At 41.0% G+C, this 27,372-nt stretch overlaps 1 protein-coding gene and 1 long non-coding RNA gene across 2 annotated transcripts in view; one reads left to right on the top strand and one right to left on the bottom strand.

Moving 5' to 3' along the window:
• The window catches only part of LOC145884207 (uncharacterized), a 271,188-nt gene extending 260,020 nt beyond the window's left edge, over positions 1 to 11,168 (top strand). Inside the window, exon 2 of the long non-coding RNA XR_014395791.1 lies at positions 7,730 to 11,168. This is a non-coding gene — a long non-coding RNA (uncharacterized LOC145884207). The remainder of the gene's footprint in view (positions 1 to 7,729) is intronic.
• Positions 1 to 27,372, bottom strand: part of LOC106560798 (potassium/sodium hyperpolarization-activated cyclic nucleotide-gated channel 1) — a 105,231-nt gene that overhangs the window by 46,113 nt on the left and 31,746 nt on the right. Inside the window, exons 3-4 of the mRNA XM_045688076.2 lie at positions 15,198 to 15,344; positions 3,149 to 3,389 (exon numbers count right to left, since the gene is read on the bottom strand). Coding sequence (XP_045544032.1) covers positions 3,149 to 3,389; positions 15,198 to 15,344 — 388 coding nt within the window. The remainder of the gene's footprint in view (positions 1 to 3,148; positions 3,390 to 15,197; positions 15,345 to 27,372) is intronic.

Here is a 27,372-nt window from a genome sequence, read left to right as displayed (position 1 = left end):
GCTTCCCACAATAAGTTGGGTGAATTTTGGCCCATTCCTCCTGACAGAGCTGGTGTAACTGAGTCAGGTTTGTAGGCCTCCTTGCTCGCACACACTTTTTCAGTTCTGCCCACAGATTTTTTCTATAGGATTGAGGTCTGGGCTTTGTGATGGCCACTCCAATACCTTGACTTTGTCCTTAAGCCATTTTGCCACACCTTTGGAAGTATGCTTGGGGTCGTTGTCCATTTGGAAGGCCCATTTGCGACCAAGATTTAACTTCCTGACTGATGTCTTGAGATGTTGCTTCAATATATATTCACATATTTTCCCTCCTTATGATGCCATCTATTTTCTGAAGTGCACCAGTTCCTCCTGCAGCAAAGCAACCCAACAAAATGATGCTGCCACCCCCGTGCTTCATGGTTGGGATGGTGTTCTTCAGCTTGCAAGCGTCCTCCTTTTTCCTCCAAACATAACGATGGTCATTATGGCCAAACAGTTCTATTTTTGTTTCATCAGACCAGAGGACATTTCTCCAAAAAGTACGATCTTTGTCCCCATGTGCAATTGCAAACTGTAGTCTGGCTTTTTTATGACGGATTTGGAGCAGTGGCTTCTTCCCTGCTGAGCGGCCTTTCAGGTTATATCAATAAAGGACTCATTTTACTGTGGAAGTAGATACTTTTGTACCTGTTTCCTCCAGCATCTTCACAAGGTCCTTTGCTGTTGTTCTGGGATTGATTTGCACTTTTCGCACTAAAGTAAATTCGTCTTTAGGAGGCAGAACACATCTCCTTCCTGAGCGGTATGATGGCTGCATGGTCCCATGGTGTTTATACTTGCGTATTATTGTTTGTACAGATGAACGTGGTACCTTCAGGCATTTGGAAATGGCTCCCAAGGATGAACCAGACTTGTGGAGGTCTACAATTTTTTGGGCTGATTTATTTTGATTTTCCAATTACGCCAAGCAAAGAGGCACTGAGTTTGAAGGTAGGCCTTGAAATACATCCACAGGTACACCTCCAATTGATTCAAATTATGTCAATTAGCCTATCAGAAGCTTCTAAAGCCATGACATAATTTTCTGGAATTTTCCAAGCTGTTTAAAGGCACAGTCAACTTAGTGTATGTAAACTTCTGAGCCACTTGAATTGTGATAAAGTAAATTATAAGTGAAATAATCTGTCTGTAAACAATTGTTGGAAAAATTACTTGTGTCATGCACAAAGTAGATGTCCTAACTGACTTGCAAAAACTATAGTTTGTTAACAAGAAATTTGTGGAGTGTTTGAAAAACGAGTTTTAATGACTCCAGCCTAAGTGTATGTAAACTTCTGACTTCAACTGTATGTCATAACAGCTGACATAACTTGTCTTAATATGGACATAACACTGTTATGACCCATATATTTACACTTGTTGTGACATATGTGTTATTTTATGGCTGGTTATTACACCTAGATAATAGTGTCAAACCCCACATTTTATTCAAATTCTTTTTTTTCCTGCCAAGAAGTTTCCTTTCATTTGAAAGTATATTTCTTAAATCATTTGTTTTGTTTTAATGAATTCTTTAGTCATGTTTTTTTCATAATTTTTTCATCATAGAAAATACACTTTATGACACTGTCATGAAGCATTATGACAATCCTCTGTCACTTTACTTAGACTAAGAAAATACACTTCATGACACTGTCAAGAAGCATTATGACCATCAAAGTCATATATGCCAGATACAGGCCTATCACATACATGCCCTTATGTCAGTCATCAGTCAAAAAGAGGGTGTCTTGTCCTCCTCCTGATATCTGCTTCTGCATTCATCCCTGTCATCTGCAACGGAGCATTGGGGTAGGTGGATGTCTGACATCAATGTGTGCGCAATTACAATGATAATTTATCAAGGTAAATTTCAAAAGATTGTATATATCATAAACATACTGTTAACACGTAGGCTATGGTGTAATGGAATGTTTTCTCTTGTGTGGTAGGTTTTGAGGGTTTTGATACTTATGTAGGAGTCATAACCAGCTATTGAATAACGTAGTACAGTATATGTTACAACATGTCTAAATAAGTGTCATGGGTTATGTCAGCTGTTATGAAATATTATGACATGTTTATGAATGTGTCATAACTTATAATGCTGGGTGTCAAGTAAAGTGTTACCGTTTCACTGGTCCACTATGTTCTAATCAGATTCAGCCCTGTCTACAGTGTTGTGTTGTGCTGTGTCAGGACAGGACAAGTCTGACTGTGCCCAAGGAACATAATGACATGAAAGCTGAATGAATTCAGGGAATTTATATTAGTCAATGATTCATTTGATTACAATACAATACATTTGTTTATCTAACATGCATCAAATGCAAGGTATGGTACTGCTTTTGATTGCTTCGCTGTTTTTACCTGGTTTCAATTCAATTCGATGTTTCGACAAAATAATCGGATGTGAGGTTATTCGGACAGCAGGAGAGTTTGAATGAAAAAAAACCCCACTCATTCATTTCTTGATTCACATCTTTCTTCTCAGGCAGGCCATATCTATCTGGAAGACTACATGATTGCACACCACACAGCCAGAAGATATAATTACAATCTTAAGTCGTCTTTCCGTGGGAAGGGGGGGGGGGCTGAACTTGGATCAAATGAAAAATGAAATGTCCCTCTAAAAATAGTTAGCCTGTCTCTTTTGCACAACAAGGACACACCCCAGAAAATTTGGCAATGTAAACAACTGCCTTTTAAATGGATAGTTTGATGGAAAAATATTTGATGATTCGTATAACGTTCTAGAGGGATGGGTGAATTACTCCCTCAATTACGGAGAAGGAACATTCCCTGTTGGGTGCTGCTACAGACCCCAATGCAGAGCAGACAGACATGCAACCTTTTTTTGTCCTCTGGGTGATCTGAGCCCTGATCCCTGGCTTGGCCTGTCCTCTCTTCATCCCCCTCAACCCCGCCTTCCACCACCTCATCCAGATGAACGTTATGTAATATGAGAAGCTAACTCCTGTCCCAAAATGTTTTATCTGCAGTGATGGGACTTGGCAAACATCAAAGCGAAGGCAAAAGAGGATTTGAGTGGATGGAGTGAGTCTGAGTATGCCTACACAGTGGTCTTTGACACAGTCTTTGTTTTTCTGTTTTCTCTATGTACCTCCAAAGTAGGAGCCGTCAGTCAGCTTCATCTCTTTGTTGAACTTGGTGATAACACTGGCCACACCGTGTTGGATGAAGTACATCTTCTTGCCCACGGTGCCCTCTCTGATGATGTAATCGTTGGGTTGGAACACCTCGAACTTCAGCTTGCTTAACATGCCCGTCACGAAGTTGGGGTCTGCGTTGGCAAACAGTGGCATGGTAGCCACAAGCTTCCGGCAGTTGAAGTTCACAATTTCCTAAACAAAAAGAAAATATAGTTTTTGGTACTTAAATACTTTAAAAAAACTGTATGACTATAACAAAAGGGAATGAGAGTGGTGATAGCGGTCAACTCTGACGTGTCCCTCTACTCTATTAGACTTAATTCATGAATAATTTGTTTATTGGATTTTAGACAGGAAAAGCAATGTCTTTTTGTTAGTTCTCCAATTTTCCCTTCCTTATCTCTGAGCCACTTGTCATCACTCTTTGGGGAACTTGTGTGCTATTGTCTATTGAATACGATGATCATTGCCTCAGTAGAGGCCAGTCATTCTGGTCTCCTCAGACACAACCAGCGATTGCTTTATGTATGGGGTCATTCAGGGGTGGTTAATAAAATGCTTTGTTTCCATGTTTTAGCTTGGTATATGTTCAAGGTATAAGGAAAAAAAAGGTTCTGTAGAAAATGGTCAGGAACTATTGTCTGATGATGATAAGTTTGACCTCAGTGAAAGCCAGTCATCTTTCTCATCTCCTCAGACACATCAACCCTCAGATATTGTTGGAGATTGTTTCCTGTATTGGGATGTTTACTTAGTAGCACCTCCCCTACCCACCTCTCCAGTCCCCTCTACTCTTATGTCTCCGTCTCTGTAGCTTCACTGTGCCATTCAGATTTTTTACTGAGTAGCACCTTGACTCTCTGCTCCTCAGTCTGCCATGCAGAGAGACAAACTGACAGAGCCTGGCCTTCACTGCTCCACTAATCCCTTACTCACTTCTTGTGAGGGATGATGACTCGCCAATGGGAGCATCCAGGCCAAAGTGACATCAGCCAATCTCCTGTCTGGCTGGGCTTGATGCTGTTAGCTCAGTACTGAGACAACAGTAGCAGTGGGCCAGCCAAAGCCATGGGTTCTGACCTCAATCATGTACAATGAATAATGACTAAGATACCCAGTATTCAGCCCGGCCTGGTCAGGCCCGACTCCAGTGGGGAAACAATCTTTAGACTTTATCTATTTAAAGCAGCAAACTTGTCACATGGCAGCGGTGCCTGGCAGTATAAATAGCTAAATAACAAAATGACGGCCGGCCAGCTCCAGAAATTATGGAGATAAAGCATTAACTGTTTTCTCACATTACGAAGAGCGTCATCATCACCCACCCACACCCTTTTTCTGCCATGATAAAGCTGGTTATCGCTGTCATGCACTGAACTGTACATTTTACATTCACATAATTTAGTAGATGCTCTTATCCAGTGTGTGCATACATTTTCATACTGGTCCCCTATGGGAATCCAACTCACAAGCCTGGCGTAAGAAGCGCCTTGCTCTACCAACTGAGCCACACGGGACCCCTGTACCATGCTCTGCTATGCTGGGATGGGGTGAAATATGTGGTCCTGTCCAGTTCAGTGCTCTGTGGATCTGTCTTATTTTGGATATTCTGAGCTAGACTGGGATAACTGGGCTGTGCTTTACTATCCTATATAGACCTATGCTTGTGCTCTAATGTGTATATGCTATCCTGTTCTTTACTGTGTACAAATGCCTAATCTTAATTTGACCCCTTTCATTGCAGGAGGAAAATAATCCTGCAGCAGGAGGATTTGAATGAATATTGAATATTTAGAATCACTGCCAGGGGGCAGCTGGAAGCAGTGTTTGTAGGCTATACAATAACTTAGACTGCCGGTTCACTGGGTGTCAGTTCAAGTAGCCTATGTAGGCTATGTGCATGCTACAGAGCATCTTGTATGAATTCTTACGTGATGTATTAGATGTATTTTTCATTAGGTAAAATCCATTGTTTTAGATCAATTGTTTTATCATATGTTAAAGGCAAGTAATAGAATAAATTACTGACTTCCTCAATGCCTATGTGGCCCAGTGGTTATAGCCGCTGACCTCGGCACACATGTGCCAGAGTTGGAGTTGTTTTGAATCCGGCCCAGTCTCCTTTACATTTTTTGAGTAACTATTGCTCTTCTAGTTACTCTCTGTGGGCTGTATTTACGTTTTACTCCATTACATTTTACCAAACCACTTCAGTTACATACGTTCAAAAAGCTTATTTCTCTCAAATAATCTGCGCAAATTTGTTCTTATCCCTGTTAATGAGCATTTCTCCTTTGCCAAGATAATCCATTCACCTGACAGGTGTGGCATCTCAAGAAGCAGGATAAACCTGTAGCAGGTTTAACATGTTACACCTGTGGGATCATCTGAAGGGGGGTGCTGAGGAGTATTTCTGTCTGTAATAAAGCTCTATTGTGGGGAAAAACAAATTCTGATTGGCTGGGCCTGGCTGCCAAGTGGGTGGGCCTACTTGTAACTCATTAAAATCTTTGAAATTGTTGCATGTTGCATTTTATATTTTTGTTCAGTATATATATTTCTGGAGTAAGATCAATATTTCTTAGATATAATTTGGCTATTGAAATTGTGTTTTGAGGGTGAGTGCAAATAAAATGGCTAGGTAGCTAACTAGCTAACTAGTTACCTTTGGCTAACCTAGAATCTGACAGACAAAGTTGAAACTCCAGTTTTAAGCTCCCCATATGATCTCTGCTTGTTGGCTGATTAACCTGTTATGGCTAGGGGGCAGTATTTTCACGGCTGGATAAAAAACGTGCCCGATTTAATCTGGTTACCACTCCTACCCAGTAACTAGAATATGCATATACTTATTACATATGGATAGAAAATACCCTAAAGTTTCTAAAACTGTTTGAATGGTGTCTGTGAGTATAACAGAACTCATTTGGCAGGCAAAAACCTGACAAGGTTTCAGGCAGGAAGTGGCCTGTCTGACAAGGTGTCGTTCCTCTTGTCTCTGTTTATTGAAGAGTGAGGATCTTAGCTGTCCCGTGACACTTCCTACGGCTGCCATAGGGTCTCAGAAGGCGGTAAAAAGCTGAATCGTGGCTTTGCAGGCTCTGGCTGAAACAAAGTAGCGTGTTTGGGTAGTGGCTGGTTACAGTACTGTGAGACTCAGGCGCGTGCCCGCGTCGACCGAATGCTTTGTTTTCTTTCCTCTGTTTAGCTAAAAGGAGATTCCCGGTCGGAATATTACCGCTTTTTTACGAGAAAACTGGCATAAAAATGGATTTTAAACAGCGGTTGACATGCTTCGAAGTACGGTAATGGAATATTTCGATTTTTTTTGTCACGAATTGCGCCACGCGCGCGACCCTGATTTACCATTTCAGATAGTGTCTGGGACGCACGAACAAAACGCCGCTATTCGGATATAACGATGGATTATTTTGGACCAAACCAACATTTGTTATTGAAGTAGCAGTCCTGGGAGTGCATTCTGACGAAGACAACAAAAGGTAATCAAACTTTTATAATAGTAAAGCTGATATTGGTGAGTGCTAAACTTGCCGGGTGTCTAAATAGCTAGCCCGTGATGCCTGGGCTATGTACTTAGAATATTGCAAAATGTGCTTTCACCAAAAAGCTATTTTAAAATCGGACATATCGAGTGCATAGAGGAGTTCTGTATCTATAATTCTTTAAATAATTGTTATGCTTTTTGTGAACGTTTATCGTGAGTAATTTAGTAAATTCTTAGTGAATTCGCCGGAAGTTTGCGGGGGGTATGCTAGTTCTGAACGTCACATGCTAATGTAAAAAGCTGGTTTTTGATATAAATATGAACTTGATTGAACAAAACATGCATGTATTGTATAAAATAATGTCCTACGGTTGTCATCTGATGAAGATCATAAAAGGTTTGTGCTGCATTTAGCTGTCTTCTGGGTTTTTGTGACATTATATGCTAGCTTGAAAAATGGGTGTCTGATTATTTATGGCTTGGTACTCTGCTGACATAATCTAATGTTTTGCTTTCGTTGTAAAGCCTTTTTGAAATCGGACAGTGTGGTTAGATAAAGGAGAGTCTTATCTTTAAAATGCTGTGAAATAGTCATATGTTTGAAAAATTGAAGTTTTTGTATTTTTGAGGAGTTTGTATTTCGCGCCACGCCCATCATTGGATGTTGGAGCAGGTGTTCCGCTAGCGGAACGTCTAGATGTAAGAGGTTAATCAGATGTGTCTGGCAATGGCTAACTAGCTATCACATTACGTTGCCACTAGTTAAGCTGGCTAAGCTAGTTAGCTAGCTGCAGTGCCAGCCATGTATCTAGCTAACATTAGCTCGATCAACCGGTCAGTCCAGCACAGCATCCTCTCAGTCCATTGCTCTCTATCACTCTCTCTGTGTGTGTGTATAAATGTCATTCTGTTTTTATGACAGGGCCTATAAGCACATCTGCCATACAGTACAATCAGTGTATCAGCTCAGTAAGCATTTTGTGCAATATACTAGAAATAACTTTTTTGTGTGTCTTTTTATTTACAGCTTGTAGTGGCACATCAAAGGGGAAAGGAGAATGGGCCAGCCAAGAAAAAAAAAAAACCTTCAAAGTGGAAAGGAGAGGTTCGGAAGAGAAGGAGGATGGAGGATAAATCCTACCTTGGCAGGAAAAAATATGATCGAGTTGACTATGGCAATTGATATTTGCACTATTTGATTATTACCTAATTACCTACCTTGATGTTTAATTCCATGCTGAAACACATTTTACTATCAGTCATGTTACAAGTATACAAATCAGACTGATTTGCATACTAGTAACATGACTGATATGATAGTGACATTTCAATATCGATTGTTGTTTGACTGTTGTAACACTTACCTGACCCTCCTTGAAATTCATTCAGAGTAAAAAATGACACATCATATTAAACTTGAAATTATATTGTGAAATACATTTTCATGAATGCTATAGACATTGTAACATTATTCCAATATCTTGAGTACCATTTACCTTTTTATGAAATTGAGCACATTGATAGATATTAAGTCAACTTTGAATGAGAACGTCATTTAAACTATACAGCCTACAGACTTTGTTTGACGTCAATCTTCATTGGAGACTACCTGTGCTGGAGGACATCTGCAAGATGGTTCAGACAGGCTTAGATTGCCTTCAGAAAGTATTCTTACCCCTTGACTTATTCCACAATTTGTTGTGTTACAGCCTCAATTCAAAATGGGTTAACTAAATGTTTTCACTCACCCATCCACAAACAATACCCCACAATGACAAAGTGAAAACATGTTTGTAGAAATGTGTGCAAATGTATTGAAAATGAACTACTGTTGAAAAGTTTGGGGTCACTTAGAAATGTCATTGTTTCTGAATATTTTTTTTTTTAAGTTCATTAAAATAACATCAAATTGATCAGAAATATAGTGTAGACATTGTTAATGTTGTAAATGACTATTGCTGTCACGTCCTGACCATAGTAAGATGTTATTTTCTATGGTAGAGTAGGTCAGGGCGTGACAGGGGGTGTTTTGTGTTTTTCTATATTTTGTATATCTATGTTTAGGTTCTAGTTTTCTATTTCTATGTTTTTTTGGGGGGGGGGGATCTCCAATTAGAGGCAGCTGGTCCTCGTTGTCTCTAATTGGAGATCATACTTAAGTAGGGTTTTTTTTGTGGGTAGTTGTCTTCTGTGGGTAGTTGTCTTCTGTTTAGTTTTCTGTACCTGACAGAACTGTGCGCTTTTGTTTTCTCTTTGTTATTTTTTCTTTAGTGTTCTTAGTTAAAATAAATGTTCATCATGAGCACTCAACACGCTGCGCTTTGGTCCCCTCTCTACAACAGCCGTTACAATTGCAGCTGGAAATGGGCGATTTTTTTTATAGAATATCTACATAGGCGTACAGAGGCCCATTATCAGCAACCATCACCCCTGTGTTCCAATGGTACATTGTGTTAGCTAATCCAAGTTTATCATTTTAAAAGGCTAATTGATCATTAGGAAACCCTTTTGCAATTATGTTAGCACAGCTGAAAACTGTGGTGCTGATTAAAGAAGCAATAAAACTGGCCTCCTTTACACTAGTTGAGTATCTGGAGCATCAGCATTTGTGGGTTCGATTACAGGCTCAAAAAGGCCAGAAATAAAGACCTTTCTTCTGAAACTCGTCAGTTTATTCTTGTTCTGAGAAATGAAGGCTATTCCATGCGAGCAAGAAACTGAAGATCTCGTACAATGCTGTGTACTACTCCCTTCACAGAACAACGCAAACTGGCTCTAACCAGAATAGAAAGAGGAGTGGGAGGCCCCGGTGCACAAGTGAACAAGAGGACAAGTACAAAACACCAGTCTCAACGTCAACATTGAAGAGGCGTCTCAGGGATGCTGGCCTTCTACTGGGCTCTAGCTTGCAGACCATAACTGTGGTGGTTGGCAAGGCTAACAGCTAGTTGGCTAAATAGCTAATGTTAGCTGGCTGGCAAACTTACTGGCTAAGATACAGTGGCAAGAAAAAGTATGTGAACCCTTTGGAATTACCTGGATTTCTGCATAAATTCATCATCAAATTTCATCTGATCTTCATCTAAGTCACAACAATAGACAAACATAGTGTGCATAAACTAATAACACACAAATTATTGTATTTTTCTTATTGAATACATCATTTAAACATTCACAGTGTCGGTTGGAAAATGTAGGCTAATGACTTCTCCAAATGCAAATTGGGGTCAGGAGTCAGCTTCCCTGGAGTCCAATCAATGAGACGAGATTGGAGATGTTGGTTGGGGCTGCCTTGCCCTACAAAAAACACTCACAAAATTTGAGTTTGCTATTGACAAGAAGCATTGCTTGATGTGAACCATGCATCAAACAAAAGAGATCTCAGAAGACCTAAGATTAAGAATTGTTGACTTGCATAAAGCTGGAAAGCGTTACAAAAGTATCTCTAAAAGCCTTGATGTTCATCAGTCCATGGTAAGACAAATTGTCTACAGTATAAATGGAGAAAGTTCAGCACTGTTGCTGCTCTCCCTAGGAGTGGCCGTCCTGCAAAGATGACTGCAAGAGCACAGTGCAGAATGTTCAGTGAGGTTAAGAAGAATGCTAGAGTGTCAGCTAAAGACTTACAGAAATCTCTGGAACATGCTAACATCTATGTTAACAAGTCTACGATACGTAAAACAGTAAACAACAATGGAATTGATGGGAGGACACCACGGAAGAAGCCACTGGTGTCCCCAAAAAATTGCTGCACATCTGAAGTTTGCAAAAGTGCACCTGGATGTTCCACAGCGCTACTGGCAAAATATTCTGTGGACAGATGAAACTACAATTGTGTTGTTTGAAAGGAACACACAACACTATGTGTGGAGAAAAAAAGACACACATCACACCAACATCAAAACCTCATCCCAACTGTAAAGTATGGTGGAGGGAGCATCGTGGTTTGGGGCTGCTTTGCTGCCTCAGGGACTGTACAGCTTGCTATCATCAACGGAAAAATGAATTCCCAAGTTTATCAAGACATTTTGCAGGAGAATGTTAGGCTACCTGTCCGCCAATTGAAGCTGAACAGAAGTTGGGTGATGCAACAGGACAATGACCCAAAACGCAGAAGTAAATCAACAACAGAATGGCTTCAACAGAAGAAAATATGCCTTCTGGAATGGCCCAGTCAGATTCCTGACCTCAACCCAATTTAAATGCTGTGGCATGACCTCAGGAGAGCAGTTCACACCATACATCCCAAGAATATTGCTGAACTGAAACAGTTTTGTAAAGAACAATTGTCCAAAATTCCTCCTGACCATTGTGCAAGTATGATCCGCAACTACAGAACATGTTTGGTTGAGATTATTGCTGCCAAAGGATTGTCAACCAGTTTTAAAATCCAAGAGTTCACATACTTTTTCCAACCTGTACTGTAAATGTTTACATGGTGTGTTCAATAAAGACATGAAAACGTATCATTGTTTGTGTGTTATTAGTTTAAGCAGATTGTGTTTGTATATTATTGTGACCTAGATGAAGTTTAGATCAAATTTTATGACCAATTTAGGCAGAAATCCAGGTATTTCCAAAGGGTTCACATACTTTTTCTTGCCACAGTAACTGCATTTATCTAACATTCTTTGATAACTGGTTAGATGGCGTTATGCATTTCCAAAACGTTGGTTTATTTTAATGTAGCTGTAAGCTAGGTATTGATAACAACCGGCTGACACATGCACTCCTAATAAATATTTTTCCAACATGACTTCGTAATTCTGATCGGTTTTATATAATAACTTGAAAAATGTAAAAGTGAGGTGTAACTGTGCATTGGAACTTTTGATGCATAAACTAATGCAAATCAATATGTTACATGTGCTTACGTTAATGCTACCTACACTTTAAGTAGTTTTCTGACTGGAAACTTTTTTACTCTTACTTGAGTAGTTTGATGGCTAATTTTACTTTTGCTTCAGTAAACGACAATCTAAGTAAAAGTACTGTTACTTAAGTACAGATTTTCATTACTCTACCCACCTCTGCAAAATAGACATAGCCTAACTATAAAACGGGGATGAGCACCCACTCTGGAGAAAAGTTTATCGTTCTACAGAACTAGGCCAACATCTGTCAATCAACTGATGGCCGAATCAGTTCATCAACTCAGCCAGGGAAACACAAACAGTAGCCCTTTATCGGTTTTCACACCATTCGATATGTGACAATGCCTAGGCTAATGGTAAGCCTACAAATTGTAGCCTATTGGAATATAATCGAATAACAAGGAGCCTATTGCAACCATCGATGGCACTAGATTATCGCCAGCTGATGTCTCGTTAAACCATCAATATGAGTTAAATTCACCCAAACGGCTGATTTCAATTGCAACCATTATTGGTCACCACATCACAGCTCCCTAAAAGATGACATCGGTTTTACCTTAGTCAGAGATCTGTATACTATGACGAGATGTTTAGGTCTGTTTAGGGGTGCATTGGGATGATTCTGGACAGATTTTGGCGAGAGTGAGCCCTCTTGGTTCGCCTCTTCCTATCTGCCTTAAAGGCGCTGCATGGTCAATCCGACTTCTGCATTGCCCGTGAAGCATTTATGGTGATACGGCCTCTGCAGAAGTCAGGGCATTCATACTTCTTGCGCTTCGCAGAGTAGCACAGAGCTGTTGTGAAGGAAGTTGTCAAGGAAGTGAGTTTGCGTTTATACCGGACCTCCCGCCATCACCTACCGTCAACCAATCATGTCAATGCGGACGTATACAGAGCCTTCTGCATTGTTACAAAATTCGAGAGGCGCAAGGCGATGCGGTACAGAGCTTGATTTGGCCTCTGCATGCCTCCAGAGGCTCCGCAATTGCGCCACACCCTCCATACGAAGCCTCCGACCACATTTTCGGATCAAGCATAAATCGTCCTTTAGTCCTGCTTGCAACCAAAGTCTTTAAAAATGTTTGCCCTCTGGTTGGTATTGTCATCAGAACAACTTAGTCCTTTTTTAACAGAGAAAGGGCAATGTATCTATTCAACAAGCATTCCATACAATAGAAATAGAGTATTTCCTAGTTTACCACGGCAAATCTACTGTGGAAATTTACCCAACACATTGTATGACTGGAAACTAATGTTGGTGTAGCCTACTGTTATTATTTTATTTGTTTCATATTTATGTTATCTGCAACTGTCGGGTACGGTCATTTCTTATCAAGATCAGTGGTAAAATATACCTGGACTGTCCATATAAATCAAGTCAATAGCAGGGATTTAGTTATTTGTGCCAGAAGGGTGTGGGACAGAATCGAACCCACGCTGACACGGTAGGTCAAGTGCGCTGAAGGCAGCAGCCCTAACAGCTAGCAGCTAGACCACCCCAGGCTATGATTGAACAGAATTTTGATAGTTATTTCGTAAACTTAGGATACACTTCACACTTGTACACTATATATACAAAGGTATGTGGACACCCCTTCAAATTAGTAGGTTCGGCTATTTCAGCCACACCCATTGCTGACAGGTGTATAAAATCGAGCAAAAAGCCATGCAATCTCCATAGACAAACATTGGCAGTAGAATAACCATACTGAAGAGCTCAGTGACTTTCAACATGGCACAGTCATAGGATGGCACCTTTCCAACAAGTAAGTTCAACAAATTTCTTCCCTGCTAGGGTTGCCCCGGTCAACTGTAAGTGCTGTTATTGTGAAATGGAAACGGTTCAGCAGCGAAGTGGTAGGACACACAAGCTCACAGAACGGGAGCCACCAAGTGCTGAAGCACGTAGCATGTAAACATCGTCTGTCCTCAGTTGCAACACTCACTACCGAGTTCCAAACGGCCTCTGGAAGCAACGCCAGCACAATAACTGTTTGTCGGGAGCTTCATGAAATGGGTTTCCATGGCTGAGCAGTCGCACATAAGCCTAAAATGACCGTGCACAATGCCAAGCGTTGACTGGAGTGGTGTAAAGCTCGCCACCATTGAACTCTGGAGCAGTGGAAACGCGTTCTCTGGAGTGATGAATCATGCTTCACCGTCTGGCAGTCCGAGAACGCTACCTGCCCCAATACATAGTGCCAATTGTAAAGTTTGGTGCCCGACCTCACTAATGCTCTTGTGGCTGAATGGAAGCAAGTCCCTGCAGCATTGTGCACCAACATCTAGTGGAATGCCATCGCAGAAGAGTGGAGGATGTTATAGCAGCAAAGGGGGGACCAACTCCATATTAATGCCCATGATTTTGTTTATGTGCACATACATGTAGTGTATGTCGCAGCCTAGTGGAGACAAATATCTATTTTGTGTTAAGCTATATAAAACAACGGTTGTTGATGTGTATTTCAGAATGTTTAGCTTAACATTATAAGTGCAGCAATAGCTGGAAAACACCTTTCACCATTCTCTAGCAGGCACTTATATGCTGAAAGGCCAGGTGGTTCTAGTGTTAAGACAATATTTACTCCTGAACTTATTTAGGCTTGCCATAACAAAGGCGTTAAACACTTTTTGACTCAAGACATTTCAGCTTTTAATTTTTAATTAATTTGTAAACATTTCGAAAAGCATAATTCCCCTTTGACATTATGGGGTATTGTGTGTAGGCCAGTGACAGAAAATTCCCAATTCTAATAAATGTTTTATTCAGGCTGTAACACAACAAAATGTGGAAAAAGTAAAGGGTTTTGAATACTTTATGAAGGCACTGTATATCCATCAGTCCACCTAATCAAACCAGTCTTGTCAGTCTACTCTGACCTAACCAAATTATACTTTTTGCGATAGCATAATAAACTTATTCATTACACTATTAGAATGTTGCAGTCAGAATGACTGCTCATTGGCTTGAAGGGGGGTCCCTCGAGGCCCAGCAGTTCTAGTGTTAATGGGCATAAACACTAATCAGATTAAAATATAATCTCACTTTTATGTGTCTCACTTCTATATACAGTATCTCGCTGTATATTGAATTCTTGAGCAACTTAATGTCTTTATGCCAATAAAAATATCTGTTACGCTGATTAACGTTCAGCTTGTGTTCCACCAGTTGTAGTGATTATTGTTTTGCAGTTTGTCCTTTAAATTTGTTACAGAGCACATGAGATTAACAAAAACCTTCTACAGAGATACTTTCAACTGAATATTAATGACGATGAAGAAAATTCACCTGGTCGTTGTATGATATCTAAAGTATTAATATGTCATAAATGCATTAAATATATATGAATTAGAGATAAAACCACTCAGCACTCCATGTTTGCTCCATTAGAGATGCTTAGAGAGTGTATGAAGAAAATATTGCCTTGTTGTTGCAGAATGAATTACTGTGACAAATGTCCATTCACAAAGCCTTAAAGTTCATCCCAAATGACACCATATTCCCTATATAGTGCACCATTTCTTACCAGAGTGGCCTAAAGTAGTTCACTATATAGGGAATAGTGTGCCATTTGGGACGCACCCTTCAAATACAACAGACAACAAAGGCATCATTCTCACCTCTTTAAGCGGGTCATTGAGCTCACTCAGGATATTGTCCTCGTCAAAGATCTTGCCTTGATAGCGATGCTCATAGTAATCATGGATCTTCTGCCGCATGTCTGCAGGTAGCTTGTGGAATGACATGTACTGCTCCACTTGTTTGTACTGTAAAGATGGAGAGAAGAGATAATGTCAATAAACCAATTGAACCGAAAATAACAGACAACAAAAGCTGTCACATTGATTGACATTTCATATTATGAGTGGGGATTTCAAAACATTGCATCAAAAGCAATTGGAGGAATAGTAACATTGGAACGTATTAGCGGTCATTACAGGCAACATATTGTAAAAGGAAACAAGGACATACACAACACACATGCATGTGCACACACTCGCATGCACGCACGCACACACACACACACACACACACACACACACACACACACACACACACACACACACACACACACACGGTGGGGTGACAAATAGTATCCAGGGTCATTGCGTATGAAAGTGGCAGGTGGCAGAACAACTACAGCCTGAGGCTCTTCTGAGCGAGGCTTCCATTCAGTGCTAAACAAATTTTTCTCTCATCTCTTCCAATATAGGCTACCCATGATATCACGTAAACAAGGGAGATCTTCTACATCAGGGGTCTCCAATAGGTAGATCGCGAGCTACCAGTAGCTCGCAGCCCATATATGAGTAGCTCGCCAATCAATTCTGAAAGTACATGCATTTGTCATCACAAAATTTCATAAACATAAAGCTCCGGGCTACTATACAATCAGAGCCACATTGACATGTTCCCACCCCTGGTTGGCCACTATTGGCTTAAAAATCCAAACGTAACACAATATCTGCCAATTAATTTCCAACAATATTGCCCCTGTCTGTCTGTTTGGTGTGCGTGTTTGTCTATAGCCAGTTAGCGTTGTTAATTATAACCGTATTGTGGGTAGAGTAGACAGACTTTTCGCAAACATTTTCTCAATTAAATGTTAACTGCAAAGTAGGCTTACCTGACAGAACTATACGTCATGATTATTTGTTTCAATTGGTTGGCCATTGTTTTGCAAACTCTGCCATGACGTGTTGCAGCACTAGGCCTAACAGCAGAAACATCACCATACCCACACATTCCTCTCTTAATGCAAAATTAAAGGGGAATTACACACTTTTTCCAGACCTCAAAAATGTTCTTCTTATGTTTTTATCTTTATTTAGCTAGGCAAGTCTGTTAAGAACAAATTCTTATTTTCAATTACGGCCTACTGGGTTAACTGCCTTGTTTAGGGGCAGAATGACAGATTTTTACCTTGTCAGCTCGGGGATTCGATCTTGCAATGCTCTAACCACTAGGCTACCTGCCACCCCATTTAAGCATTGACATGGACTCACTGTTTCTCTGTGAATAATTGTAATACTGAGAATAGAAAACATAAAACTAATCAAAAACCAGGAAAAATAAAACTCAGAAAACACAATTAATTTTATGGGGCCTGTCATGCCAAATACTGTTTATCAATCATTATTTTACCAGGTATATTGATAGAAGTTCAATATGACACGTTACACAACTCTCTCTTTCCCCTCCTTGCCTCTTTTGACCGCACCCTTTCCCAATCCCCTCCGACTCACAAGGTAGGCAATACGCTTGACCTCATTTTACTAGAGCTGCTCACCTACTAATCTCACTGCAACCCCCATAAAGGTCTCTGATCACTGTTTCCTTTTCTGTCTCCCTTTCCTCCAACTCCAACCACTCAGTCCCTACCCAGATGGTCATGCGCCGTCGCAATATTCGCTCTTTCTCTTTCTCTACCACTACTCTCTCCTCTTCTATCCAATCATCTCTCCCTTCTGCTAAATCCTTCTCCCTCCTGTATCTTGATTCTGCCTCTTCGACCCTACTCTACTCCCTTTCCGCATCCTATGACTTGCAATGTCCCCTTTCCTCCCGGCCGGCTCAGCCCTCCCCTCCTGCTCCATGGCTGAGTGTCTCATTACGAGCTTACAGAACAGGTCTGCGGGCAACTGAGCAAAAATGTTGGAAAACTAAAGTTCCGGAGGAACATCCTTTCACTCCTAACACTCTACCTTCTCTTCCTCTGTATCCGCTGTTAAAGCCACTTTCTACCACTCTAAATTTCAAGCTTCTGCCTCTAACCCTAGGAAACTATTTTCCAACTATTTAACCCCCCCTGCAGATGACTTTGTCAACCACTTTGAAAAGAAGGTTGATGACATCCACTACTCAATCACTCAGCCTATTGATTTCACAGGTCTCACTCACAAATAACTACCCTATGCCTTAACCTGTTATGGCTAGGGGGCAGTATTTTTACGGCCGGATAAAAAACGTACCCGATTTAATCTGATTATTACTCCTGCCCAGAAACTAGAATATGCATATCATTATTAGCTTTGGATAGAAAACACTCCAAAGTTTCTAAAACTGTTTGAATTGTGTCTGTGAGTATAACAGAACTCATTTGGCAGGCCAAAACCAGAAAATTTCCATGCAGGAAGTGCCCTGTCTGAATATTTCTTGCCCTTCTTGATTACCTCTATCCAATACAGGGGATCTCTGCTGTTACGTGACACTTCCTACGGCTCCCATGGGCTCTCAGAAGGCGGCAAAAAGCTGAATCGTGGCTTTGCAGGCTCTGGCTGAAAAAAAGTAGCGTGTTTGGATAGTGGCTGGTCACAGTACTGTGAGACTCAGGCTCGTGCCCGAGTCGACCCCATGCTTTATTTTCTTTCGTCTTTTTACCTAAACGCAGATTCCCGGTCGGAATATTATCGCTTTTTTACGAGAAAAATAGCATAAAAATTGATTTTAAACAGCGGTTGACATGCTTCGAAGTACGGTAATGGAATATTTAGAAATCTTTTGTCACGAAATGCGCCATGCTTGTGACCCTTATTTACACTTCGGATAGTGTCTTGAACGCCGCTATTTGGATATAACAATGGATTATTTGGGACCAAAACAACATTTGTTATTGAAGTAGCAGTCCTGGGAGTGCATTCTGACGAAGAACACCAAAGGTAATCAAACTTTTCTAATAGTAAATCGGAGTTTGGTCAGGGCTAAACTTGGTGGGTGTCTAAATAGCTAGCCGTGATGGCTGGGCTATCTACTCAGAATATTGCAAAATGTGCTTTCACCGAAAAGCTATTTTAAAATTGGACACCTCGATTGCACAAAGGAGTTCTGTATCTATAATTCTTAAAATAATTGTTATGTTTTTTGTGAACGTTTATCGTGAGTAATTTAGTAAATTCACCGGAGGTTTGCGGGGGGTATGCTAGTTCTGAACGTCACATGCTAATGTAAAAAGCTGGTTTTTGATATAAATATGAACTTGATTGAACAAAACATGCATGTATTGTATAACATAATGTCCTAGGTGTGTCATCTGATGAAGATCATCAAAGGTTAGTGCTGCATTTAGCTGTGGTTTTGTTTTTTGTGACATTATATGCTAGCTTGAAAAATGGGTGTATGATTATTTCTGGCTGGGTACTCTGCTGACATAATCTAATGTTTTGCTTTCGCTGAAAAGCCTTTTTGAAATCGGACAGTGTGGTTAGATAAAGCAGAGTCTTGTCTTTAAAATGTTGTAAAATAGTCATATGTTTGAAAAATTGAAGTTTTTGTATTTTTGAGGAATTTGTAATTCGCGCCACGCCTATCATTGGATATTGGAGCAGGTGTTCCGCTAGCAGAACGTCTAGATTTAAGAGGTTAAGGCTATGCTCAAACCCTACACCCCAAGCAGAGCACTCCATTCTGCCAGCTCCGTTCTCTTGGCCCTCCCACCCCTATGGGAGGGCAGCTGTTGCTCAGCCCAGTTCAAGCTCTTCTCTGTCCTGGCACCCCAATGGTGGAATACGATTCCCCCTGAAGCTAGGACAGCAGAGTCCCTGCCCATCTTCTAAAAACATCTGAAACCCAACCTCTTCAAACAGTTTCTTAAATAATCCCCCTTCCCTCCCCCCCAAAATAAAACAAATAATGCATTTTAACTAGCACGAGACCGTTCCCGCCCTTCTAGCTCTGACTCTACTGATTGCTAATTTATTGGGGAAAAATGTACTTTCTATGCCTGTAATATGTGGATGTCCCACCTAGCTATCTTAAGATGAAGTCACTCTGGATAAGAGCGTCTGCTAAATGACTAAAATATAAAAATGTAAATGTGACACACCATTTGGATTCGGTCTTATGTAGCGACATTTTAAGTTCTGTTTTTTATATTGGACAAAAGTAGAGACTCAGAGCTACAAAATTGTATATCATACACTGCATTTGAGGAACAATGGGAAAGTAATTATGCTTTGAAATTTGACAAACTTGTAAACTCACTTTTGAAAAAATTGCATTTTAGTGTTTCGGTGAGAGAGCTCTTCTTTGTCTACACACATTCAGCATCGTTTGCACCCTCTTAAGCTTTAGCCCCACCCATCTCGTTTTATTCTCGGAGCGTTCAGAGCGCACACTTGACGCTCTGGCCAATGATTTGTTTACCTCTGGATAACATGAAAATAGCCTAACGAGCTCTGCTGGCAACAATTTCATTATGCTTTTTTGCCAAGGTTTACCGACACCGGCCATATTCAACGGGTGTTGTACACTTTAGCTTAAGACATGTAGCTAGCTACCTAGGGAAACAATGAACCTAGCTAGGTAAACAACATGTAACATCACACACATCATGTCATGTTAGCTAATGAGCCAGCCACCTAAAGTTAGCTAGGGTGCCAACAAGCTAATGCTAGATAACAGTACACATTAGCTTAAGACATGTAGCTAGCTAGCTAGGTAAACAATGAACCTAGCTAGGCAAACAACGTGTGATAGCACACACATCACGAGCCAGCCAGCTAACGTTAAACAACAATGAATAATAACGTTATACACGTAGCATTAGCTAGGGAGCCAGCCAGCTAACGTTAACTAACTATCGAACAGTACACTTTAGCTTGAAATTAAATTACTTTCTGTTAGGAACATGTAATATCTGAAAATGTAGCTAGCTAGACTATCTTACCCATATACATCATCATGCATGATAGACTCCTCTCTCTGTCACAGATCCATGCCACAAATGCCCTTAGTTTGAAGACGTAATATGGAAACAGGTGTTTCAGCCATCTCTTTAGCTATCATACTCTAATTCCACTGATTTCAAATCGCAATCCTCCAGAAAGTGGAGATCAACACTTATGCAGCTACATTTAAAAAAAAAATCAGTGTTCGACAGGATTACCAAAACAGACTGAGCTCAAATAAACAGAAGCCTTCTATTTGGAAGACCAATCTGAACTCCGAACTTGGCATGTCCAGCCCACTCATTATCTTAGCCAATCATGGCTAGTGGTAAGGTTGCTGCCTTTTTCTGTGGTTTACCAACAAGGCTCGTAATGAACAATTTTATTCTTATTTACAGATGGAAAACAATTTTGTTATTAACCTCTTAGGGCTAGGGGGCAGTATTTACACCGCCGGATAAAAAACGTACCCGATTTAATCTGGTTACTACTCCTACCCAGTAACTAGAATATGCATATACTTATTAGATATGGATAGAAAACACCCTAAAGTTTCTAAAACTGTTTGAATGGTGTCTGTGAGTATAACAGAACTCATATGGCAGGCAAAAACCTGAGAGATTCCTTTACAGGAAGTGGCCTGTCTGACCATTTATTGGCTTTCTTTGACATCTCTTTCCAAAACAAAGGATCTCTGCGGTAACGTGACACTTCCCACGGCTCCAATAGGCTCTCAGAGCCCGGGAAAAAGCTGAATGTCGTCATTCCAGCCCCAGGCTGAAACACATTATAGCCTTTCTCAAGTGGCCGATCAGGGGACAGTGGGCTTAGGCGCGTGCACTGGCCGCCCCGTCTTTCTGTTTTTTCCTCTGTTTACCGAAACGCAGATTCCCGGTCGGAATATTATCGCTTTTTTACGAGATAAATTGCATAAAAATTGATTTTAAACAGCGGTTGACATGCTTCGAAGTACGGTAATGGAATATTTAGAATTTTTTTGTCACGAATTGCGCCATGCTCGTAACCCTGATTTACCATTTCGGATAGTGTCTAGAACGCACGAACAAAATGCCGCTATTTGGATATAACGATGGATTATTTTGGACCAAACCAACATTTGTTATTGAAGTAGAAGTCCTGGGAGTGCATTCTGATGAAGAACACCAAAGGTAATAACATTTTTGTTATAGTAAATCTGATTTTGGTGAAGGCTAAACTTGCTGGGTGTCTAAATAGCTAGCCCGTGATGGCTGGGCTATGTACTTAGAATATTGCAAAATGTGCTTTCACCAAAAAGCTATTTTAAAATCGGACATATCGAGTGTATAGAGGAGTTCTGTATCTATAATTCTTAAAATAATTGTTATGCTTTTTGTGAACGTTTATCGTGAGTAATTTAGTAAATTGTTAGTAAATTCCCCGGAAGTTTGCGGGGGGTATGCTAGTTCTGAACGTCACATGCTAATGTAAAAAGGTGTTTTTTGATATAAATATGAACTTGATTGAACAAAACATGCATGTATTGTATAACATAATGTCCTCGGGTTGTCATCTGATGAAGATCATCAAAGGTTAGTGCTGCATTTAGCTGTGGTTTGGGTTTATGTGACATTATATGCTAGCTTGAAAAATGGGTGTCTGATTATTTCTGGCTGGGTACTCTGCTGACATAATCTAATGTTTTACTTTCATTGTAAAGCCTTTTTGAAATTGGACAGTGTGGTTAGATTAACGAGAGTCTTGTCTTTCAATAGTTGTAAAATAGTCATATGTTTGAGAAATTGAAGAAATAGCATTTCTAAGGTATTTGAAAATCGCGCCACAGGATTCAACTGGCTGTCACGTAGGTGGGACGATTTGGTGCCACCTAGCCCAGAGAGGTTAAGGGACATGAAAGTTCACATGTTCCAGAAGGCATTTCTGCCCCCAAAAAATTCAAATGGCTCTTGTGAAGTAGTGAATTGCGACATACGCCTAGTTTCCTGAAATGGGTCACAAACTCATCCTTGACCGTCGCTCATCAACTCATCCTTGACCGCTGGCTACGTCCCTTCCGTCTTCAAGAGAGCGAGAGTTGCACCCCTTCTGAAAAAACCTACACTCGATCCCTCCGATGTCAACAACTACAGACCAGTATCCCTTCTTTCTTTTCTCTCCAAAGCCGTCCTTGGCCAGCTCTCCTGCTATCTCTCTCAGAATGACCTTCTTGATCCTAATCAGTCAGGTTTCAAGACTGGGCATTCAACTGAGACTGCTCTTCTCTGTGTCACGGAGGCTCTCCGCACTGCTAAAGCTAACTCTCTCTCCTCTGCTCTCATCCTTCTAGACCTATCTGCTGCCTTTGATACTGTGAACCATCAGATCCTCCTCTCCACCCTCTCCGAGTTGGGCATCTCCGGCGCGGCCCACGCTTGGATTGCGTCCTACCTGACAGGTCGCTCCTACCAGGTGGCGTGGCGAGAATCTGTCTCCGCACCATGCGCTCTCACCACTGGTGTCCCCCAGGGCTCTGTTCTAGGCCCTCTCCTATTCTCGCTATATACCAAGTCACTTGGCTCTGTCATATCCTCACATGGTCTCTCCTATCATTGCTATGCAGACGACACACAATTAATCTTCTCCTTTCCCCCTTCTGATAACCAGGCAGCGAATCGCATCTCTGCATGTCTGTCAGACATATCAGTGTGGATGACAGATCACCACCTCAAGCTGAACCTCGGCAAGACGGAGCTGCTCTTCCTCCCGGGGAAGGACTGCCCGTTCCATGATCTCGCCATCACGGTTGACAACTCCCTTGTGTCCTCCTCCCAGAGTGCTAAGAACCTTGGCGTGATCCTGGACAACACCCTGTCGTTCTCCACTAACATCAAGGCGGAGACCCGATCCTGTAGGTTCATGCTCTACAACATTCGCAGAGTACGACCCTGCTTCACACAGGAAGCGGCGCAGGTCCTAATCCAGGCACTTGTCATCTCCCGTCTGGATTACTGCAACTCGCTGTTGGCTGGGCTCCCTGCCTGTGCCATTAAACCCCTACAACTCATCCAGAACGCCGCAGCCCGTCTGGTGTTCAACCTTCCCAAGTTCTCTCACGTCACCCCGCTCCTCCGCTCTCTCCACTGGCTTCCAGTTGAAGCTCGCATCCGCTACAAGACCATGGTGATTGCCTACGGACCTGTGAAGGGAACGGCACCTCCATACCTTCAGGCTCTGATCAGGCCCTACACCCAAACAAGGGCACTGCGTTCATCCACCTCTGGCCTGCTGGCCCCCCTACCTCTGAGGAAGCACAGTTCCCGCTCAGCCCAGTCAAAACTGTTCGCTGCTCTGACACCCCAATGGTGGAACAAGCTCCCTCACGACGCCAGGACAGCGGAGTCAATCACCACCTTCCGGAGACACCTGAAACCCCACCTCTTTAAGGAATACCTAGGATAGGATAAAGTAATCCTTCTAACCCCCCCCCTTAAAATATTTAGATGCACTATTGTAAAGTGGTTGTTCCACTGGATATCATAAGGTGAATGCACCAATTTGTAAGTCGCTCTGGATAAGAGCGTCTGCTAAATGACTTAAATGTAAATGTAAATGAAAAAGCCTGCAACCTTCCCTCTAGCCATGATTGGCTGAGATAATCTGTGGGCTGGACATACTGAGAGATGAGTTTGGATTGGTCTGACATATGGCATGCTTCTGTTTATTTGAGCTGGCAATCCTTTATAATCTAGGCAATCCTGTCTAACACAGCTTTTTTTGTATGTATCGCGTAGTAAAGCTGCATAAGTGTTGCTCGCCACTTTCTGGAGGGCCGAGTTTTGAAATCAGTGAAATTTGAGTATTCCGGATTACATCTTCAAACTACGGGCAACCATTGGCATCCGACAGGAGACTCGTTCATCCATAATGTATATGGTTAAAAAAGTCTAGCTAGCTACATTTTCAGATACTACATTTTTCTAATTTTGACAGAAAGTGATTTCATTTCAAGTTGAAGTGTACTGTTAGCTAGCTAACGCTAGCTGGCTGGCTCGCTAGCTAATGTTACGTGTATTTTTTTATTATTCGTATCACAGAGCAATTTGCTTGGCTAGATATAGCCTAATATTAGCTAGCTAACATTGAACCTGGCTGGTTAGCTATCTGCAGATTCATGCAGGTGTAACATATGTAAATCGTACTCTCCTTGCATTGTGTTTTGTCCAAATAAATCACATCAGTTGAGCATCATTTATTTCTGTTGCTGTTGTTAAATAGGAAACAGCACGTTAGTTGTGCAGGGCTTAACGGTATTGATGGCTGTCGATGGGAAAATCTGTAGCATGAAGACAACTGTGTTAGCAGTGGGCTTATGTGACCATTACGTCGGTGTATGCTAACTAACACATTTATTTACAGCAATCATATGCCAAAGCACATCCCAGAAAGCCCCTCAATCCCTAACAGGTACCATATACCCACACATGTATAAATCAGTAATATACAGAAAACTTGTACACATTGTAAAATATAAAATATAAAACAGTATTCAGAATGTGACCTACCCCTTCACATTTTCATACTGGGAAGACCTGACGTTCACAATCTCCCCCTATCTGCAAGCGGGGCCAATCACAACACACCTTATTGTCATCAGAGTTGAACCAACCAATAAGAATGCTTGAACATTAACCTCTATGGGCTAGGTGGGACGCAAGCGTCCCACCCGTGGTGCACTCCATCAACAGCAGGTGCATTTCAAGAGCGGCAAATTTGAATCCAAATAAATGTCAAAATTCAAATTTTTCAAACATACAACTATTTTACACCCTTTGAAAGATAAACATCTCCTTAATCTAACCACGTTTTACGATTTCAAAAAGGTTTTACGGCGAAAGCATAAATTTAGAGTATGTTAGGACAGTACATTTACAAGAGTTGTGTGTAATGTTGTGCCATTTCAAAGACAGGCGTCACCAAAACCATAAATCAGCTAAAATTATGCACTAACCTTTTACAATCTCCAACAGATGACACTCCTAGGACATTGTGTTAGACAATGCATGCATTTTTGTTCTATCAAGTTCATATTTATATCCAAAAACAGCGTTTTACTGTGGCGTTGATGTTCAGGAAATCGTTTCCCTCCAATAACCGGCATTCAAGTCAGCACCACAAATTAAATAATTAAAATTAGAAAACATTGGTAAAATATTATATTGTCATTTAAAGAATTATAGATTTACATCTCTTGAACGCAATCAACTTGCCAGATTTAAAAATAACCTTACTGGGAAATCACACTTTGCAATAATCTGAGCACTGCGCCCAGAAAAATAAGCGTTGCGATACAGACTAGCCGCCATGTTGGGGAGATCTAAAATCGAAAATACTATGTAAATAATCCATTACCTTTGATTCTCTTCATCAGATGTCACTTCCAGGTATCACAGGTCCATAACGAATGTAGTTTTGTTCAAAAAAGCTCATCATTTATGTCCAAAAATCTCCGTCTTGTTAGCACATGATCTAAGCCCGCCGGACTTCACTTCATGAACGAGGGGAAAAAATATATTTACGTTCGTTCAAACATGTCAAACGTTGTATAGCATAAATCATTAGGGCCTTTTTTAACCAGAACATGAATAATATTCAAGGTGGACGAATGCATTCTCTTTTATAACGTATTGGAACGAGGGTACCCAACATGAACTCGCGCGCCAGGTGTCTAATGGGCCATCATCATTCCATGGCTCTTGTTCGGTCAGATCTCCCTCCAGAAGACTCAAAACACTTTGTAAAGGCTGGTGACATCTAGTGGAAGCAATAGGAAGTGCCAAAATATTCCTCAGCCCCTGTGTTTTTCAATGGCATAGGTTTAAAGGTAATACAACACATCAGGTATCCACTTCCTGTCAGAAAATGTCTCAGGGTTTTGCCTGCCAAATGAGTTCTGTTATACTCACAGAAACCATTCAAACAGTTTTAGAAACTTTAGGGTGTTTTCTATCCATATATAATAAGTATATGCATATTCTAGTTACTGGGTAGGATTAGTAACCAGATTAAATCGGGTACATTTTTTTATCCAGCCGTGCAAATACTGCCCCCTAGCCCCAACAGGTTAAATACACCTTTCTTTAGAGGCAAGTGGAAACATAACCAACCCTATTACACAGGGTAGTAATGTCATGAGGTAGGATTATGGGTCATTGTTTACCTAGCTACATGTCTTAACAAAAGACTCCACTATGCAAGCAACCATTTCGGGTGGGTTTCAATTTCAGAGCACTCCCGCCTGAGTGTGCCAGAGCGCAGAATAACTGATGAATTTACAAATGCTCAACACCATTTGAATATGGCCGGTGTCAGTAAACATTGTTAAAAAAGCGTAATTAAATTTTTGCCAGCAGCACAGTTACAGTCACCAACGCTCTGGATAACATAAAACAGTTCTGCAAGGGCCAGTAAAATGGTCAGAGTGGGGTGTTCTCTCATTTGTGACTGGAAGTAGATAGCAAGCTAGCCAATGTTAGCCAGTAAGCTTGGGTGCTTGACTGCCGTTGTGAGGTCAGAACGTTCCGATCAACCCTACTCATTGGCCAGAGCATCCAGTGTGCGCTATGAATTTATGAATGGACAATCTGACAGCACAGTTGCAGTCACCAACGCTCTAGATAACATAACAGCCTAACCAGCTCTGCTAGGGTGAGTAATGGTCAGTGAGCTGTTCTCTCATTTGTGTCAGGATGTAAATAACAAGTTAGCTTGGGAGTTTGACTGTTGTTAGTACAGAACGCTTGGATCAATCCCTAAAGAGATGGGTGGGGCTAAACCTTAAGAGGGTGTGAACGATACTGAATGGGTGTAGACAAAGAAGGGCTCTCCAGTAGTATTACAAAATATTCAAAGGCTATTTTCTCAAAAGTGAGTTTACAAGTTCATCAACTTTCAAAGCAGAATTACTTCCCCATTGTTCCTCAATGTCACGTCCTGACCATAGAAAGATGTTATTTTCTATAGTAGAGTAGGTCAGGGCGTGACAGGTTTTTTTTTCTAGGTTTTCTATTTCGATGTTGTCAGGTTCTAGTTTTGTATTTCTATGTTGGGTTTTTGATTTGGATGATCTCCAATTAGAGGTCTCTAACTGGAG

The sequence above is a fragment of the Salmo salar genome, chromosome 01 (assembly GCF_965601325.2).
Source record: "Salmo salar chromosome 01, fSalSal1, whole genome shotgun sequence".
Lineage (NCBI taxonomy): Eukaryota > Metazoa > Chordata > Actinopteri > Salmoniformes > Salmonidae > Salmo > Salmo salar.
This window is presented reverse-complemented; position numbering and strand designations above follow the sequence as displayed.